Source organism: Sorex fumeus, unplaced genomic scaffold (genome assembly GCF_029834395.1).
Source record: "Sorex fumeus unplaced genomic scaffold, SorFum_2.1 ptg000130l, whole genome shotgun sequence".
Lineage (NCBI taxonomy): Eukaryota > Metazoa > Chordata > Mammalia > Eulipotyphla > Soricidae > Sorex > Sorex fumeus.
Window position 1 is genome coordinate 8160602 of NW_026606187.1, and position 18669 is coordinate 8179270.

The 18669-nt window shown below is 60.4% G+C and overlaps 1 protein-coding gene across 1 annotated transcript in view; it reads right to left on the reverse strand.

Moving 5' to 3' along the window:
* Position 1: 1 nt before the first annotated feature.
* Positions 2-18669, reverse strand: part of VPS35L (VPS35 endosomal protein sorting factor like) — a 57074-nt gene continuing 38406 nt past the window's right edge. Inside the window, exons 25-31 of the mRNA XM_056138788.1 lie at positions 15721-15798; positions 14143-14257; positions 7880-8019; positions 4186-4351; positions 2669-2787; positions 1887-2033; positions 2-948 (exon numbers count right to left, since the gene is read on the reverse strand). Of these exons, the coding sequence (XP_055994763.1) occupies positions 850-948; positions 1887-2033; positions 2669-2787; positions 4186-4351; positions 7880-8019; positions 14143-14257; positions 15721-15798 (864 nt within the window). The 3' untranslated portion in view covers positions 2-849. The remainder of the gene's footprint in view (positions 949-1886; positions 2034-2668; positions 2788-4185; positions 4352-7879; positions 8020-14142; positions 14258-15720; positions 15799-18669) is intronic.

The window sequence follows — 18669 nt, forward strand, 5'->3', positions numbered from 1 at the left end:
CACCACTGTGCTCTCCGAGTTTCTGTATTAGGTCGTAAAGGGCGATGGGGTGGCCTAGGCGATGGTATGGGACGTGGAAGGCCGTTGGGTAGGCCAGGAAAGCCCCGGGAGGCTCGTGACCAGACTGCAGCAGGTCCACACTGACGTGGGGGGTCAAGAGGTCCGAGAGGAACTGTCTCGTGCATTTTCCAGCGCAGACGAAGTGCCAGTCTGCCTGATGCAAGGCTTCCAGAAGAGCAGCGGGGGGCTTTTACGACCCACAGCCTGGCAGCCCTGCTCCTGAGCCGCGCTGGAGGCGGTGGCCCCCGGGCCGCACTAATCTCCTCCTCTCTCAGCCTGGCAGCTCGGGAGCAGGGAGGTCAGCAGGTCCTGGGCGGGTGGTCTGGGATCGCGGCTGCCGCAGTGACTAACTTGCTCGTCCCGGATGAAGAGTCGCAGCAATGGGACCCGCAGAAACGCAACATGTTCCTTGAGGATTATTCACGTCCAGAAGCCGCGGGGGCCTTGTGGTAGACGCTTCTTTCTCTGCCACCCACGGCCATGGTCGGAGTCCGAAAAGAGCTGCACGGGACAGGAAATGTTCTCTGGGCCACCCAGCCCTCTGCGCTCAAGGCAGGGTTCCATCGCTGGGGCCTGAGCACTTTGTGGGCACAAGGCGGGTGGCGCTGCCGCTCCTCGGGCTCACCCACACCCCCCCTCCCCTGTGGCGGCCCATGTGCTCAGGGTGCTCCGGGAGGCTGCGTCAGGGAGGCTGCGATGACGATCGTTGCGCCCCGTGTGTGTGAGGACCGGCAGAGACGTGGCCTTCCTAGGCGTGCCCTGAGCCCAGGCCCTGGCCGGGCCGCGAGGTCAGGTCCTGCTCTGCAGCGGGAGCCGGAGGGCCAGCTCCGTCAGGTGAGCCATCTCCGGCTGCTTGCTTTGCTGCCTGATGTACTCCAGAGTCTTCACCTAGGAGGAAAGAGACAGCCGGGTCCCTTCTGGTTCGGACGAGCCACCTTCTGGGCTGGCACTTTCCTGCCGGATGGCAGGTCAGTTCTGGAGGGCACCGAAAGGAAAGGACCCTGCAGGCTTGAAGGAAGTGGCTTCTGCTACCCCTCGCTCTCTTACGTTTTTCTTTTTTGCTTTTTGGGTCATACCTGGTGATGCACAGGGGTCACTCCTGGCGGTGTTGGGGGACCCCATGGGATACTGGGAATCGAAGCTGGGTTGGCCGCGTGCAAGGCAAACCCGTCCCCCTCCGCGCTTTTAAAAGGAGGTTTAGTGAGGGTTTAAACATGGGCCCACGGGCAAGGTGCCACTCTGTAAGCAACTGACCCTGGTTTGAATCCCCAGCACCACCCGCTGCCCGCTCTGGCCCAACTCCCCCCCAGACACACACTCCCACCCCACAGAAGGCGGTGCAGAGTTCAGAGGTTGAGGGATACAAAACTTGAGCCCCAGTAGCACATGGCCCCAGAACACGGCCTGGGCAACCCTGGTGGTCCCCTGCAACACCCCACCATCAGCCTAAGCAGCCTAAGCTGAGGACCCCAGGGACTGAGCACTGCTCAGGGAGCTAGCGGCCTCCAAGAAAACCCGATGTGGGGGGCTGGAGCGATAGCACAGCGGGTAGGGCGTTTGCCTTCCACCTGGCTGACCCAGGTTCGATTCCCAGCATCCCATATGGTCCCCTGAGCACCGCCAGGAGTAATTCCTGAGTGCAGAGCCAGGAGTGACCCCTGTGCATTGCCGGGTGTGACCCCCCCCCCAAAAAAAAAGAAAAAAGAAAACCCGATGTGGGGTGACTAGGAATGACTCGGGCTGGTCTGTCTCTGGAGGAAAGAAACGTCGCTCGCCCTTGGGGCCGGGAGGGGCCCGCTGCGCCCCGCCATCCCCCAGCGTCTCACCATGGCCCGGGGGTCGGCACAGCCGTGCCTCTGCGCCAGGTGCCACAGGCTGACGGAGAGCTGGTTGAGCCGGTGGTTGCGCAGGTCGCCGTGGGCCAGGATGCTGTTGAAGAAGGACAGGCCCAGCGAGCTCTGGCGCTTCAGGGCCTGCGGGGAGAAGGCAGTTGGCGCCAGTCTGGGTGGGAGGGTGGCCCGGTTCCTTCCTGTGGCCTCCCCGTGACCCCCTGGCGGGCCCCGAGTTTCGTGCTGGCCCCCCACCATCAGTACGATCCTCACTGGTGTCCCCCTTGGGGTAGCTCAGGGGAACCCGTCTGAGGAAAGCGGTCGGCTCTGCCTCCCCCGAGCGCATCCCCAAGGTGCAGCCGGAGGAGCCTGGGTCATGCTTGGAGAAGCCACCCTCGGGAGGCCGGGGTCCCGGAAGGACCTTCGGCTGCCCCCCTCGAGGAGCCCACTGGCTCCTGCAATGCCGCGAGAGTGGAGAGGCCAGATGCCAGTTCCTCCCGCTCCATCCTGGCCAGGGAAAGCCCCGAGAAGCCAACCAGTCTGCTCCCAGCCGAGACCTGGGAAAACCTGGAAAAAAACGGGGAAGACGCCGCAGACTCGGCAGTACGTCCAGGGATTCCAGGGGTAAGAGTCCGGGTTCAGGGGCGTGAGGCTGAGACACACCCCATTTCTCTGGACTCCAGGCAGAGGTGGGGCTGAGCCTCATTACCCCCCCCCCCCCCTCACGGCTGAGGGGACACGGTGCTAAGGCGGGGCAGGCTGAGGGGCAGGGGACCCACCTCATCCTTGGTGAGGGCTTTCAGGTGCTCCAGGATCTGCGCCATCACCGTCTCGCACAGCTTGTTGTTTTCTGCCAGGAACTTGGAGTCCCCGCCATAGAGGCTGTCGTTGGAGTCCACTGAGGACAGAGAAGCAGGAGGAGTGAGGCTGCCCCGCGCACATGCCAGCCCAAGCCAGGGCGGGATCTAGGGTCCAGGGAAGGCACGCGGCCTTCCAGAGGGTTCCAGCAAAGTCCTGGTGCTCACGCGAACAGAACAGATGGCCGCGCTGCGCCCCATGCGGGAAAGGGCTGCCTTCAGCAGCAACCCCTGGGACGGAGGCAGAGGGGAAGCTCCGAGCCTCACTCTGCCGGGGACTGGACATGGGAGATGGGCAGGTGGGCCAGCTTATGGGACCTTTTGTTTCGTTTTTGGGTCAGACCCAGCCATGCTCAGGAATCGCTTTTGGCACTGCTCAGGAACCAGGAGGGGATCAAAGCCGGGTCGGCCGCATGTAGGCAAGCACCCTCCCCGCTGTACTGTACAGCTCCTACTCCAGCTTATGAGACCTTTAAACCCAGCACGTTGGCACCTGGGGCGGGTCCTGTCTCTGCTCTCTCTATGCTCCCTTCCTGGGAAGAATCTCCCCTTCTCAAAGCCCTCTACATGTGTCTACTGGGACTTGGGGCTGGAGCACAGCGGGTAGGGAGTTTGCCTTGCATGAGGCCGACCCGGGTTCGATTCCTCTGTCCCTCTCAGAGCTACCAAGAGTATCCCGCCTGCAGGGCAGAGCCTGGCAAGCTCCCCGTGGCGTATTCGATATGCCAAACACAGTAACAAGTCTCACAATGGAGATATTACTGGTGCCCGCTCGAGCAAACTGATGAACAATGGGAGGCCAGTGCTACAGTGCTACTGGGACATTTATCCCAAGAGATTAAGGCTCGCAGATGTGTGGGCATCTAGCCCGGACAGATTAAGATGGTGGGGAAGGCACTTGCCTTGCAGGGGAACAACCTGGGGTCCATTCCAGGCATCCTGTGTCGTCCCTGAGCGCTGCTAGGAATGATCCCTGAGCACAGAGCACAGAGCCAGGAGTGACCTCCTTCCCTCCCCAAACCATGAAACAGCAGATCCCCATGACATCCTGTGTCCACTCCCACATGTAGGGGCCTGTTACTCTGGGGTTGGGGCTGCCCATGAGGACAGTCCGAGCGGAGCTTCCCCACTCCCTCCCTTCCCCCCCTCAGATGGGCAGATCCCCAGCCCATGAGGTTCTGGGGATGCTGGGGGGTGGGGGGAGTCTGACCTCACTCAGACCCTGGAGCCCCGCTCCCACCAGCAAGGGAACACTGCAGGGCCAGAGCAAAGGAAGGACCCCAGCCCTGCCCGCCCACAGTGGGGGCTGCAGGCACGCACGCCACTCCCCTGCTCGCCCAAGGAGTTACACACGGGATAGCGACAGAGCACCCCCAAAGGGCCAGGGGGGCCGGGGGCAGGGACTGGCAGGGGTGGCGAAGCTGGTGGGCAGCGCCTACCCTTGTCTATGTGGTAGAGGTAGGTCTCCTGGCTCATGGCTGCCAGCAGGTGCAGCACGCACGTGTACAGCCGCACCCTGTCGTCGCCGCCGCAGTCCCACGCATAGTCCTGGATCACGTTGAGAAGCTCCCGCACCAGGAACAGGACCCCATGCTCGGGGTGGTCCTAAGGGGCGCCGACACAGGGTCAGTCCTGCTCCAGAGGGGCAGCAGCAGCAGCAGGAGAGAGCAACGCACCCTGGGTCATGGGGCCACCCAGCCCCACCCCACGAGCACCCAGCTGGGAGTCGCAGCGGAGTGGCCCCAAGCTACAACCCAGAGGGTCGGAGCGATGGCCGGTGGGGAGGGTGTTTGCCTTGTACACGGCTGACCCGGGCTCAATTCCCAGCATCCCCTGGGGTTCCCCGAGCACCGCCAGGAGTGACGCCTGAGTGCAGAGCCGGAGGAGCCCTTGATCGGCTGGGCGTCATCCAAAAAGCAAAAACAAACAAACCCCACCAAGCTACAACCCAAATGCAAGCCTCCCAGTGGAGCCCCCAGCTCACGCAGCTGCGGTGCCTGAGGTGAGGCTGGGGACACAAGCGAGTGACCCTGCACAGGGGGACCCTCTGCTGTCAGCCCATTGGGCTGGGCCGCCCTGCTGTGATGGGCACAGCGCTCTAGTGACAGACAACACCCCAAGGGGGCTGCAGGCCTTGGAGAGCAGAAGCCCCCTCCCAGGCTGGGTCCCCTCCCCATCACCCCCCAAGGCACCAGCCTCAAATCCGGCTTCACTCTCAAGCCTGTTCAGCAGTGTTAGCAGGACGTTCTCCCGGGAGAGGCCGAGCCAGGACTCGGGGGGGCGGGGGGGGTCTTATCTGAGCTGTTTCTGGGCCCGTCCTGGCAGTTTTTGGGGGATGGAGCCAGGGACGGTCTCACGCCTCTCCCGGGGCCTGGCCCGGCTCAGGGATGGTCTCCAGGTCTCCCGGCAGCAAAACTGGACTGGAAGAGAGCTTGGAGAGCTCGGGGATGTGCACGGCCAGCAGCCACGATCCACTGTCCAGGAGCGCCTGCCCCCGCCTGCACTCAGCAGTTGGCCGAGAATGGGTGGATGGAGGGAGAAAGGAAGGAATGCTGGAAGGAAGGAATGAGGAGGGGAATGAACGGATGGAAGCTCTGCTTGCTCTGCGGCCTCCCCACCCCCTCAGCACTTGTGCACAGAGGCAAACTCTAACAGGGGGGAGACCCTGAGGCCACAGGCTGGAAGCAAAGGGAGGGGTGGGGGCTGGGATGCCCTGGCCTGCGGCTGGGGGGTGGGGAGAAGCAGGGCTGCAGGCTCCTGGGCAAGCCCTAACCCTTGGCTGGAGCCCTGGGACGGTGGGGAGGGGCTTGCCTTGTGTGTCCATGCACCCGGGTCAATCCCTGAGCCCATCTAAGGGACTGAGCGCAGAACCAGGAGTAAGGTCCAAGCACTGCGGAAGGCAGGCAGGCAGGAGAGAGGGAAGGAAGGAGAGGGGAGGGAGAAGGAGGGGGAAGGGAAGAAGGCAGGCAGGACGGAAGGATTAGGAAAGAAGGGAGGGAGGGAGGAAGGGAGGGAAGGAGGGAGGCAGAAGGCAGGACAAGGGGCTGCATTCCCAGGTGAGAGGAGCCAGCCAGAGCCAGACCCCAACAGGCTGGATGGGGCAGGGTCCTGGCTCCAGTCCTTGCTGACTGGAATCTTCTCTCCCACACCCTCCCGTGTGCCCCGTGGCTGTGCCGTCTGCCGCTCCGAGTTCTCCCCTGGCTTCTGCCCGAGCACCCCGAGTGAACACCTTATTTATCTCTCTCCCTCCAAGGGTCCGACTACCTCTGGGCTTTTTTGCTTTTTTCCCTCCGCTGAGGAGCCGGGAGCCCAGGGCAAGGCTGGCCCTGGGCAAGGCCCTGTCAGGGATGGGGGGACACCTGTGGGTCCCTGGCCTCTCGCAAACCGGGCCTAAGCAAGCCTACAAAGAAAGTTCTAGATTCCAGCCCACCTCTCACCGCTGACAGACAGTTGCAGAGGTAGGGGGCCCCTGAGGTCACGATGGGCTCTCTGCGGGCACCGCCTCCAGGCTGTCCCTGGGGGATTGTTGGACACTGGCCTGGCAGGCCGGGCCTGTTGGGGGCAGGAGCCATCAGAGGGTTAGGATGCGGCTCAAGTCATCGTGTGAGACCCCAGCACTGCAGCAATGTTAACTTTCCGGGGGTGGGGGTGGGGTGGGGTGTGTGTGTGTGTGTGTGTGTGTGTGTGTGTGTGTGTGTGTGTGGCGTGCTGTCTCTGGGGGAGTGTGTGTATGTGTGGTGCTGTCTCTGGGGGAGGGACCCCCACATCCGGTCCATTGTGGGTATGTGGGGGGGTTGACAATGAGGCAAGGGACAAGAAACCCACAGGAACCGCTGTCATGATACTGGCCTCAGGGAGAGGGGGGGACATCCCGCACTCTGGAAGCCTCAAACCCTGGCCCTTGAGCCGCCAGGCTGCCATCCGTTTCCAGAGCCTTCCAGACCCAGCCCGGCCGGCCGTCTCTGTGCACAGCTGTTTCTAACTAGGCGCTTTCGTTCTGCTCCGTGCGTGGTCAGAACGAGACTCCTCAAATGATCTGCCTTGGAAACAGACAACCATCGGAATGTTCCAGCAACTCAGTTTCGATCCAAATGCCAGGAGGATGAGGGTGGGATGTCCTTGAGCTGGGGGTGTGGGGATGGGACGGTCGATACACCATCCAGAGGGTGGTCAGGGTGACGGAGCCGTGCAGGTCCCTAGGGATCCTGCCCACGGGCAGAGAGACGGTCTCTGACCTAACAGGCGGCAATGTCCTGTGCTTGCAGCTTCAGTGGCGGCAACGCTGTTTAAGAAGTTGGACAGCAGCCAGGGCACTTGCCTCGCACCCCGCTGATGCCGGCTCAAATCCCAGCACCAGGTCCCAACACTGCCGGGGGTCACTCGGAGCACGGAGGCAGGAGTGCCCCCCACCAAGCCAAACAGTGCCCTTGGACGGCTTCAGGCCGTGACGGCAGCAAGGCCAGCACAGAGCTTTCATTTTTTTTTCTTTCTGGGTCACACCCAGTGGTGCCCAGAGGTTTCTCCTGGCTCTGCACTCAGGAACTACTCCTGGTGGTGCTTGGGGGACCGTATAGGATGCTGCAAATCAAACCCGGGTCGGCCGCGTGCAAGGCAAACGCCCTACCTGCTGTGCCATCGCTCCAGCCCCAGCACAGAGCTTTCAAAAGGGAGAAGAGATTGGGACTTGGGCAGATGTTGGGCTCTGGGGCGAGGCCAGCACCTGTGGGGGCCAGAAGAGCCTCTCAGCTCTCACAGCTGCTGGGGGCCCGGCTCCCACCTTCACCAAGCAGGCCCTGTACTGGCCCTCAGAGCCCTGCTCTGCTGCCAGGGTCCCTGGCACCCACCATGCCCCGCGCCGGTGGCAGCTCACCACGCCGAGGCCCGGGGCTGCACCCTGACGGGATGTGCTCCCCGAGTCCTCAGAGTACCCTGAAGTGCAGACACGGCCACCCCCACTTCACAGACGAGGAAAGCATCCCACCAGGACTGGCCCCCCGCCAGCGGGGACGCTAGCACCTCACACTGACAGCCGCACAGAGAACCTCCCACCGGGCAGACGGCACGGCCTGTGAGCTGGAGGCCGGACACGCAGAGCAGGCTCCCGACACCCCTAACCCCCGCCGCGGCACCCACCGGCACGATGAGCAGTGTCGAGAAGAAGTTGCAGAGGAACTCGAGCAGGAAGGGCTCTGACGGCCGCAGCTTGCCCTCCACGCTGATGGTCTTCGGGACCTCGGGAACCAGGCCGATGGCAGCTTTGAAGAAGGCGTCGGCTGCGAGAGGAGGGGCCGGAGTGGGGGCTACTCAGTGTCGGCGGCTGTCGACCCCCGGGGCCCGCCTGTGTGTGCAAGGGGACCCACCTCGGGCCCTCCCCTTCCTGCGCTGGATTCAGTGCCAAACCGAGCCAGAAAGCTGCAGTTGAGCAGGTTGGGGCTCGGAGGGGGTATTTTACCGAGCCGAGAAAACCCCAGGCACGGGTGGGAGGCACCCCGGCAGGGACTCCCCGGCTCGCTCATGACTGTGGGAGGAAGCCCCACGTGGCCACCTCACGGGAGGCCCACCATGAAAGACACGTGTGCAGAGCCTTCCACGTGACAGAACAGCAGGACATACCACGTGACACGTGTGCAGGTCCTGCCACGTGACAGGCGGGTGCGGGGGTCCTACTGGCCCAGGACTCTGCCCTGGAGGGGGGCACTCACTGTGCATTGCTTCTCCCGGACAGCACCCCCCTGCCCCCCACCGTGCAGGCGCAAAGGGCTGTTCTCGGCAGAAAGGAGCTGCTGGGAAAGGCTCGCCGGGGATGGTGTTGATTCTATTTGTGTGTCTGCGACCAAGGGGCGTCGGCCGGGGCAGCCAGCCAGCCTCGGGCACCTCCCCACCCCCACCTGCCAGGCCCCGTTCGCCAGCAGGGGGCTGAGGCGGCCTGGGCAGACGAGGTCCCTGCCCTCACAGGACTCATCCCACACAGTGTCGCCTCCCTCTCGTCTGAGGAACGAGACACACGAACTCTGTCGGGGTGACTCACTATTTGGTGTTAAACTTATGTCTGCTTTTTTTTTTAATTCTTTTTTGGGGGTCACGTCAGTGATGCTCAGGGCTGGCTCTTGGCTCTGCAACTCGGGAACTACTCCTGGTGGTGCCACGGTGACCCTATGGGACACCAGGCAGGTGCCTCACAGCTGAACCCTCGTCCCTGAGCGCAGAGACGTAAGAGCTCCTACATTAACGATCCATGCCTAGAGACCAAGATTTAAACAGGTTCGCCCAGGGACAGCAAGAGGCCTTACTGTGGGACTGGACAGGGGTCCCTGCACCGGCAGCTTCACCCTCTTTGCTGCGCCCCCCACCCTCCGCCCTGCCCCCAGCACTGCAGAGTGGCCTTAAGCTCACACACAGCATCAGCACTAGAGGAGAAGTCCACATGGGTGCACGCGTGACCCCCACGGGACCCCTCCCCCACACCATGAGGCTGGTCTCTCCCTGCGGACCACCCAGGCCCTTCCAAGGGGCCCTGAGCACCATCACTGGTGTCCCTGGGCCAACGCAGATGACACCCATTCCCCCCCATGCCAGCATCCCCAGCTTGTCATGGCCTGTGTTGGAGGTTTGGGGCTCCCCCGGGCAGCTTGGGGGCTCTTCCACATTCCTCTCTGCTTTTTCTTTTCTTTTTTTGCTTTTTGGGCCACACCCGGCAATGCACAGGGGCTATTCCTGGCTCTGCACTCAGGAATTACTCCTGGCGGTGCTCAGGGGACCCTATGGGATGCTGAGAATCGAACCCGGGTCGGCTGCGTGCAAGGCAAATGCCCTACCCGCTGTGCTATCGCTCCAGCCCCATCTGCTTTTTTTTGAAAGCGGGATGGGGCGCACTCTGGCAATACTCGGCACTTACCCCTAGCTCTGCACTCAGGAATTACTCCTGGCGGTGCTCAGGGGGCCACATGGGATCATGGGATCAAACCCGGCCAGTCATGTGAAAGGTGAATGCACATGAGCGCGCGCGCGCACACACACACACACACACACACACACACACACACACACACACACACACCGCTTCTCTGAGCAGGTCTGGCTGCACTTTCACTGGTGAAACAGGTCTGCTACAACCATTCTCACCCCATCAGAAATCAAGCCCAGTGGTTCAGAGCCAAACCTGTCTGCCAGGAAAGAGGGATGTCTGGGGTGGGGGTGGGCTGCGCACAGGGAGCTGGTTGGGACTCCCACATATTAGCTACTTATGGGAATCTGGCTGAGCCTCAGTTTCCCCGTCTGAGAAAGGAACACGAACCCATCTCCGAAACCTTTGTCCCGCAGAGAAACACCAAACTGCTTTGCCAGGAACTCAGAGTGTCCCCTCCCCACCCCCCCCGCTAGGCCCCAAAGCACCTTCCTCCCGTGACCTCCTGCTCATTCCTTCCAGATGCTTCTGTGTGTCTAGCCTCCAGGCCTCGGCGCTGGCCCTGGAATGCCCCATGCCTCGCTGCCCGCCCTGCTCGTCCATGCCGCTCTTTGATGAGGCTTTTTCTCCCCCTCCTCTTTGGCTGCACCCAGCTGGGGTCCTCTCTGTCCTGGAAGATGCCCCAGTGCCACATGCCACCTGCTGTCCAGTGTCACCATGCACAGAGGCCACCCCGTCCCAGGAGAAAGGCGCCCGCTCTGGGCGCACGGCTTCCACGTGCCGGAGCTGGAGGGAGCGAGTTCCCCAGCGCTGCAGGAGGGGAGATGCTTGCCCCTGCTCGCTGGCTGCCACCCACTGGGTGCTCAGACAGGAACGAGAGCCACAGGTGGCAGCCCACACAAGACTGTCCCCCCAACCTCGCTGGCTGTGCCCACTCAGGAGGCCTCCAGACTCGAGGGAAAGCTTTCCTGTCGGGCATGTTCTGCAGAGAGCACTAGAGCACTACCCTCCCACTGTCTGTTCATCGATCTGCTCGAGCGGGCCCAGGAACGTCCCCACTGTGAGACTTATTACTGTTTGGCATATCAAATACGCCATGGGGAGCTTGCCAGGCTTTGCCGTGCAGACGAGATACTCTCGGTAGCTTGCCGGGCTCTCCGAGAGGGGCGGAGGAATCGAACTCGGGTCGGCCGGGTCAGCCGCATACAAGGCAAATGACCTACCCACTGTGCTATCGCTCCAGCCCCCCACAGAGACGCCCATCAAAAGCATCTGGACTGGACTTCCTCCCCCTCCCACAACTGGGAGACGTGGCGGGGTGAAGAGAGGGACGCGGCTCTCCGGGGCCAGGAGACAAGGTTCTCTTTCTCGGCTCCCCGTCGGGCAGGTGGGGTCCGCAGAGACAAGGAGCCTGCACTTCGTCAGCCCCAGCCTTCCTCTGTGCTGAACGGCCATCCCACAGGCCAGGAGACCACGCACGCCTCCTTCCACGCCGTGGCCCGCGGCTCGTTTCCTTTCCTCTTCAATGTGGCAACTGGCCCCCGAACACCAGGCCTCGAGGGGACCTTCTCCCCCTCCAGCAACCACTCTGCACTGGCTGAGAAATCCTCTCCCAGTGTCCCCACTCGTTCCTTAGCCAGAGGCCTGTCCACAGGGCAGGCTGTGCGCTCTCAGCCAGGCCAGATGGCAGCGGTGCAGCGACACGTGGTGGGGCCGACCCTCCCCGTCGGGGAGAAAATCCGCTGCCTCGTGGCCGCGTCACTCGCTCTGCTCACGGCACAGCTGTCGTGCCAGGCTGTGTGAAGGCCCCGGTGACGTCCGGGACGTGCCGCCACCACTCTCCACGGCGGGGGTCAGGAGCCCACGACGGTTTTCCTAAACACCCAGCTTGGGAGTGAGTCGAGCTTGGAAAGATGAAGATGCAAAAAACGCCCAAGAAGTCAGATGGTGCAGGGCAGGGCCAAGTCCTCCGTAAGTGGGGAAGGGGTCCTCACCCCGACGGGAATGAGATCTGCTGACCACCAGCGGGGCTGGAAGAGCCGGGATCTTCACTTCCGGGACAGCGGGCCCCGAGGCGCCTCCACCAAGGTTGTGTTCACTGAGCAGCTCATGGGCCACAGGGCAGGGACGTGAGGCCTGTTCTCTCTACCCTGCAACCGAGCTCACCGCCCCCTCGCTGCTGATGGGCCAGCTGAGGACCAAGCAGGCCCACCTGTCCAGGACGCATTGGACAGTGACCACGAACGAGGACATCCAACCAATAGGTCCTGCTGTTGGTGCCGATGGCAAGTCAGTCCCGAGGTCTCGGCGTGGGCTGGTTCTTCTCCCCTTCCCAAGGCCCCTCCAAAACCCCCGGCGTTTCTTTTTTTTGGCCTTTTGGGTCACACTCAGTGATGCTCAGGGGTTACTCCTGGCTCATGCACTCACTCAGGAATTACTCCTGGCTGTGCTTGGGGGACCCTATGGGATGCCAGGGATTGAACCTGGGTTGGCCACGTGCAAGGCAAACACCCTCCCTACTGTACTATCGCTCCAGCCCCACCCCCTGGACTTCTTAAGACCCCCCGCTTGGAAACAACTTCCTGAGGTCAGGAACTGGAGACGGGGCTGGAGTGGCAGGACAACAGCGAGGGCTCGGCCATGTACAAGGTGGGCCCAGGTGCAACCCCCTGGCGCATCCCACCAGGAGCAATCCCTGTGTGCAGAAACAGGGAGGACGCCCTGAGTACTGCCAGGGTAGCCCCCTGAATAGAAACCAACAGGAGACCCTGGAGAGGCAGAACAGGAGCAAGAGACTCCCAGAAAGAACAAAGCTCCCCGGGGCCCGGGCGTCACCCGCCTGTCCGCCGCTTGGACAAAGACCCAAGGACTGACCAGAATGTCCCCTTAACACTGGGGGGGGCAGCAGGACGGGGGAGAAGAGGCAAGACGGACTGAATCCCCACCATCCCCACAGCTGAGCGTCCCGCAGCAGCCTCGCTCGCAGCCCACGGGAAGGCACCGCCAGCCCTGCCGGATGGGGGCGGGGGGCTGGCGGCCAGGGTCCTGTGGCAGCTGAGCGCAGCTGCTGGGGATGCTCACAGTCTGTCTATTTTTAGCCCCCCGTTCCCCGCGATTGAGCGCGTTCTCTGCCGTGGCCAGTGCGGCCGTGTGTGTGGCTTCCAGGAGAGCAGTGACTGGCGCTGAGCGGTCAGCACGGTGGCCTCTAAGAGTCCAAGTGAAAAATCCCCGCTGAATTATTAAACGGGGCTGCCTCCTGCTCAGGACTCACCCAGGGGACCCGGCTGTGCCTACGCGTGGCTGGCCCCGTGGGCGGACCAGGACCAGACAAAGGCGCTCTTGGCCCTCTGTGCAGTTCTGAGGAGCCCCAAACCTCTGCCAGGGATTGGGACATAGCGGAGGACTCCCAAGCAGTGCTCCGGGGGCTGGAGATGGTCACTCTGGGAGACACTTGGCTACCTGGGTTGGGTGCTGGTGGGGGCCCCCGGCGACACTTGGGGGTGCACAGCCTGACCCTGGACTTATCTCCTTGGCCCTTAGGATTTGTGTTGTTTGGGAGTAATACCTGGGGTTACTCCTGGATCTGTACTCAGGGATCACTCCTGGAAAGGCTCAGGGCACCGTACAGGGTGCCGAGGATGGAACCAGGGTCAGCCGTGTGCAAGGCAAACACCCTCCTGGCTGTACTATCGCTTGGGCCCCTTGTTTCATGTTTTTGCTTTTTTTGTTTTTAAAAGTTTATCATATTCTGGTCACATGTGTACAACAGCATCAACATTTATGGTTTGGATGGACACGGTCACCACGCCTCACCCCTCCCAGAGGCCCAGGAGTCCCCAGCACAGGCCTCACATCACACGGATGCCACCTCATCAGACCCCCATGAATTTATAATCTCAGTTTTGTAATCCAAGGCCAAGTTCTTGTCTGTTTCCAAACTGATGGGGCCTACTACCTCTCTCTCACAAACCAAAAAAAAGTCACTCAGCACCTGCCCTGGAAACCTATCTCTAAGGGGGCAAAGAGAAGGCACCTCCAACGGCAGCTGACGTTACCCATCCCCACCCCCCAAGCATGCCAGCGAGCCCACCCCAGGGAGGTAATGCTGGGAAACGCTGTGTAGAGAAACCCCCATGTCACCCACTGACGCGCCCACAGAGCATGCCGGTAAGGCCTCAGTGCTATCGGCAGGGAACGGGGCACTTAATGGAATCCACACACGCACGCTCTCGCACACACTCATACACACACTCATACTCACATACATATTCACACACACAAACACTCACACACGCACTCATGCACTTATACTCCCATACATACAAACACACACACACACAAATACATACTTACACACATTTATACCCACACACACACTCACACACATACACTCACATATACTCACTCACACTCACACATACCCAGAAACTCATACTCACACTCACACACACACTCACGTCCGTGAGCAAGCACGCCTCCGAAACAGGCTCACCTTGGGAGAGGCACTGGTTGGCGAGGGCGACCTGGCCGGAGTGCAGGTAGAGGTTGAGGCGCGCGAAGATGCCCCCCAGGGAGGGGATGGTGATGAAGCAGTAGGCGACGCAGGCCTGGAAGGAAGGGCAGGCGTGAGGTGGCCGGCTGGCCAGTGACCTGCTTCCATCTGCCACAACCACCCGGGGCGGGCGGGCGGGTGGGCAGGCAGCTCAGCGTCCGGGCGCCCCTTCCCTGGGAGGCTCGGGCCTGATTCCCGGCACCACGCCCCGTCATAAGGGCAGCGACGTCCACTCTCCCTTTCAAGCCCCTGTCTCCCCCCTCTGTCAGCTCTGTCTGCCTCTCGGGCAGCAGACGAACAAAACACAAGAAACGAAATGCCTCATCACTGTCCCAGGAAAAAAAGCGGCCACCCCGGGAGGGGAGGACTGGGGAAGCAGCTCTCTGCGGGTGGCCTTTGGGCCATACCAAGGTGGTGCACAGGGTACTCCTGGTTCAGTGCTCAGGAGTGACCCCTAGTGTACTCAGGAGGCCAGAAGCAGTGCCCAGACTGAACCAGCGTGCACTGACACTGGCAAGGGCCCCACCTCCCGTGCCATTTCTCCCTCTGGCCGCACGGCAGAGCTGTTTAAATCAGTGCTTGAAGCCGGTGTTCTTACAACGACTTAAAAGTATGGCAGCCGTGACAAAAAGCTGGAGGCCTCTCACTGAAGGCAGAGGACAGAAGAGGCAGGACAGGAATGCTGCTTCTCATCATGACCTTTTGGGGCACGATTTCATTTTTCAAAACTTGAACAGGGGTCCTGGAGAGTTAGTACAGCGGGTCAGGCACTTGCCTTGTGTGCAGCCAAGCCGGGTTTCATCCCCGGCATCTCATCTGGTCCCCTGGGTACCATCTGGTGTGGCCCCCCAGACAGAACTCAGAAACACAAACCAACCAACCGACCCCCCTGGATATGGACTGCAAGAAGCTGCATTCTCTTTTTTCCTTTTTGGGTTACTCCTGGCTCTGCACTCAAGAATTACTCCTGGAGGTGCTCGGGGGACCCTATGGGATTCTGGGAAAAGCTGGGGCCGTCTGCGTGCGAGGCAAATGCCCTACCCATTGTGCTATTGCTCCAGCCCTGAAGCTGCATTTTTCTTTATCTTGAGAGATTTAGGGGTGGGGGAGGTGGCTCAAAGGGAACCCAGGTTGGATGCCTGGAACTCAACTGAGGGGGCCCACGAGATCCTGCGGGGCCGGGAGCCCGGTCAGAAGGCAAACAAGGTCCGAGACCTCAGGCCTTCAGTTGGGCACAAGGCACAGAGATGAGCCTCTGGCACCAGGGCCTGCAAAGCCATCTCCAAATCATCTCCCCGTCACATTCATTGGAATTCAGAGGCTTTGGATCACTTCTTTGGAGAACAGTACAAAAAAAAAAAAGCCGGAGAGTGCAGAGACCAGCGAAGAAAATGCATCTGGAAAATCAATATGAAACCACCCATGTTGTGTCTTTTTCTGGGAAGAGCCATTTAGAGACTCGCAAACAAAACCTCCCACCCGAGTTCAAGGCCAGCCGCTCTCATCTCGGGACCTTACCCGCACAAACGCGGCCGTCTTTCTGGAATGATTTCCTTTCATCACTTTCCTGGTTTCCATGGCCAACCGGTTGACGCTCTGCAGCCAACAAAAAGGGAGAGGGTGAGTGAAAGGGTGACGGAGGCCGGTGACCGCCAGCCATGTTGCGGGGACCCTCGCCCCAGAAAAGGCAACAGTACAAGTTAACTGGGTCCAGGCTGAGCGGGTACCGAACCCTGAAACGCCTCTGGGGCCACAGGGCGGGTCTGCCCTCCGCTGGAGCAAACCTCCCTGGAGGGCTGAAACACAAGGCATTCTCGCTCACTCAGGCACCGCGCCCCGCACCGGGCATTCCAAGTGACCGTTTTCTGGCTTAACGGGCAGCCAGGGGTTCATGAACTCCAGTTCTAGAAATCCCACAAAGGGCAGTTCAAGAATGTAGAGACCGGAGGTGCAGACGTCACACCCTGCCCCGCCCACTCGCCTGCACTGACAGAGCCATACGGGACCTCATCACAGCGCCGCCCAACACTGGGCTGGTGCTTGTCTTGGAGGGACTCCCCATCTGCTTCCGGAGTCCCCAAAATCCCACGAGGCAGATGCTGGCTCCCCACTCTACAAAGTCCCTGTTATTAGCTTTATATTATTATTATTATTTCATTTTTGGGTCACACCCAACAATGCTCAGGGCTTCCTCCTGGCTCTGCTCTCAGGAATTACTCCTGGTGGTGCTCGGGGCTCGAACCTGGGTCGGTCGCATGCAAGGCAAATGCCCTCCCCGCTGTGCTATCGCTCTGGTCCCCTTATTATTTTGGTTTGGAGGCCACACCTGGCCCTGCTCAGGGATCACTCCTGGTGGGGCTTGGAGAACCCTCCGGGGTGCTGGGGATCAAGGCGAGTGCCCATCCCGCTGGACTATGGCTCCAGCCCCAAAGTCCCTATTTTTGGTCTTAAGCTGAGGAATACAGCCTGACCTGAAAATCCAGTGACACAAAACAGGGTGGGCATCACCGGACGGACTGAAGTCTGAGAGAACACCCCCACGATGTCCCCAGGCTGTGGCGCAGCATACCCCATTGGGGTGCCAGAGCAAACCCAGAGAGGCACCACATTTTTTTTTCCTGAGAAGCCCCGGTGCGGCCAGATGGCAGAACACTGCAGGGCGGTGGTATGGGGGGCTCTCAGGGAGCTGGCATCTGGGCCACTATAGTGAGGAAAGGCAAACACCATGCGGACATTGATACAGAAGCAGCAGAGAAGGAGCAGCGATCCACCAGCTGCCGAGGGCCAGGGGCTGCACTGCCCGCTCTGGGGTGCACCGGCCCCTATGCAAGAAAGCCAGCTTCTGGTTTTGTTTTGTTTTGCATTCATTGTATTCTCTCTTGCCAACTTTTTATTGATTGTATTTTGGTTTTGAGGCCACACCTGGTTGGGCTCAGGGCTTACCCCTGGCGGGGCTCCATGGGGGACCATAGGGGGCGTAGGGGATTGAACCTGGGCCAGCCACATGCAAGGCAAGTGCCCTCCCCGCTGTACTCTCTCTCCACCCTGTCTTTTGCTTACACAGTATGCGCGCTGCTGGGCTACCGGGTGGCTGGCTGAGACTAAATTTATATATCACTTTCTTCTGACTAGGGGAAGTGGTGCTAGACTGAGGCCAAACCGATCACTCCTGGCAGTGTTGGGGGACCCTATGCAGTGCCGGGTATTGAATCGATATTGGCTGCACCTTGACCTATATTAGCTCTCCTTTCCCTGAACTAACTTATTAGTATATATATTATCATTATTTTGGAGTTTTTTGCTTGTTCTGGGGCCACATCTGGCGAAGCTCAGGAATGGCTCTGCACACAGGAATTATTCCTGGAGGTTCTTGGGGGACCATATGGGATGCGGGGATTGAACCCCGGTTGGCTGTGTGCAAGACAAGCGGCCTCCACGCTGTGCTATCACTCCAGCCCCCCAGCTTCTTTATTTTTTTTTATGATTTTATTTATTGAATCACCGTGAGAGGTTACAAAGCTTTTGGGTCTAAGTCTCAGTCATACAATGAAACACCCGTAACCTTCACCAGTGCCCATTCTCCACCACCAAAACCCCCAGTGTACCCCCATCCCACACCCTCCCCCTACCTGTGGGGCAGATGATTTCCACATTACTCTCTCTCTACTTTGATCACATTCAATATTTTGTCACCAGACCCACCATTATTATTTGAGATTTTACCCCAACACTCAGATCTGCTGAAAAGGCAACGTAGACAGTTTGTTTTCTATTGCTGGTTATGAATAATATATGATGTTGTGTGGCTGCAGTAGTGGCCATGCGATTTTGAAATTTTAACAATTAAATCCGGAAGGATTTCTGCCAAAGCCTGCTGGGTTCTGAGATTTGTTTCTGAGTCTCTGGGATCATGGCCATTAAACAGCTTGATCAGGAGCCAGAAAGGCTGTTCATGGGTGGCGACTCGGGGTCTTGTTGGGATGGGGAGAAAAGGGCCGGCTCCACCCCCATCCCGTGAGGTCCCACGTGTCTCGTCACTGCGGGCCCAAACCTGACTGTCCAGTGGCCTCTGGAGGATGGCAGCCACCGAGCCGCCTAGGGGGAGCAGGCAGAGGGACCGCACCCTTTCCCCCCTGGGGTGGCCTGCCAACAGTAACCAACTGCAGGTCCAGACGCATTTCTGCCAAAAGCCACTAGGTTCCGAGATTTGTTTCTGAGTCTCTGGGGTCATGGCCGTTAAGCAGCTTGATCAGGAGCCAGAGAGGCCATTCGTGGGTGGTGACTCGTTGGGATGGGGAGGAAAGGGCCGGATCCAACCCCCTCCCATGAGGCCCCACGTGTCTCGTCACTGCGGGCCCTAACCTGACTGTCCAGTGGCTCTGGATCATGATGGCCACCGGGCGGCCAGGGGGAACAGGCCACGGCACGAAACCTATTTCCACCTGAGGTGATCCAGCACCATTAACC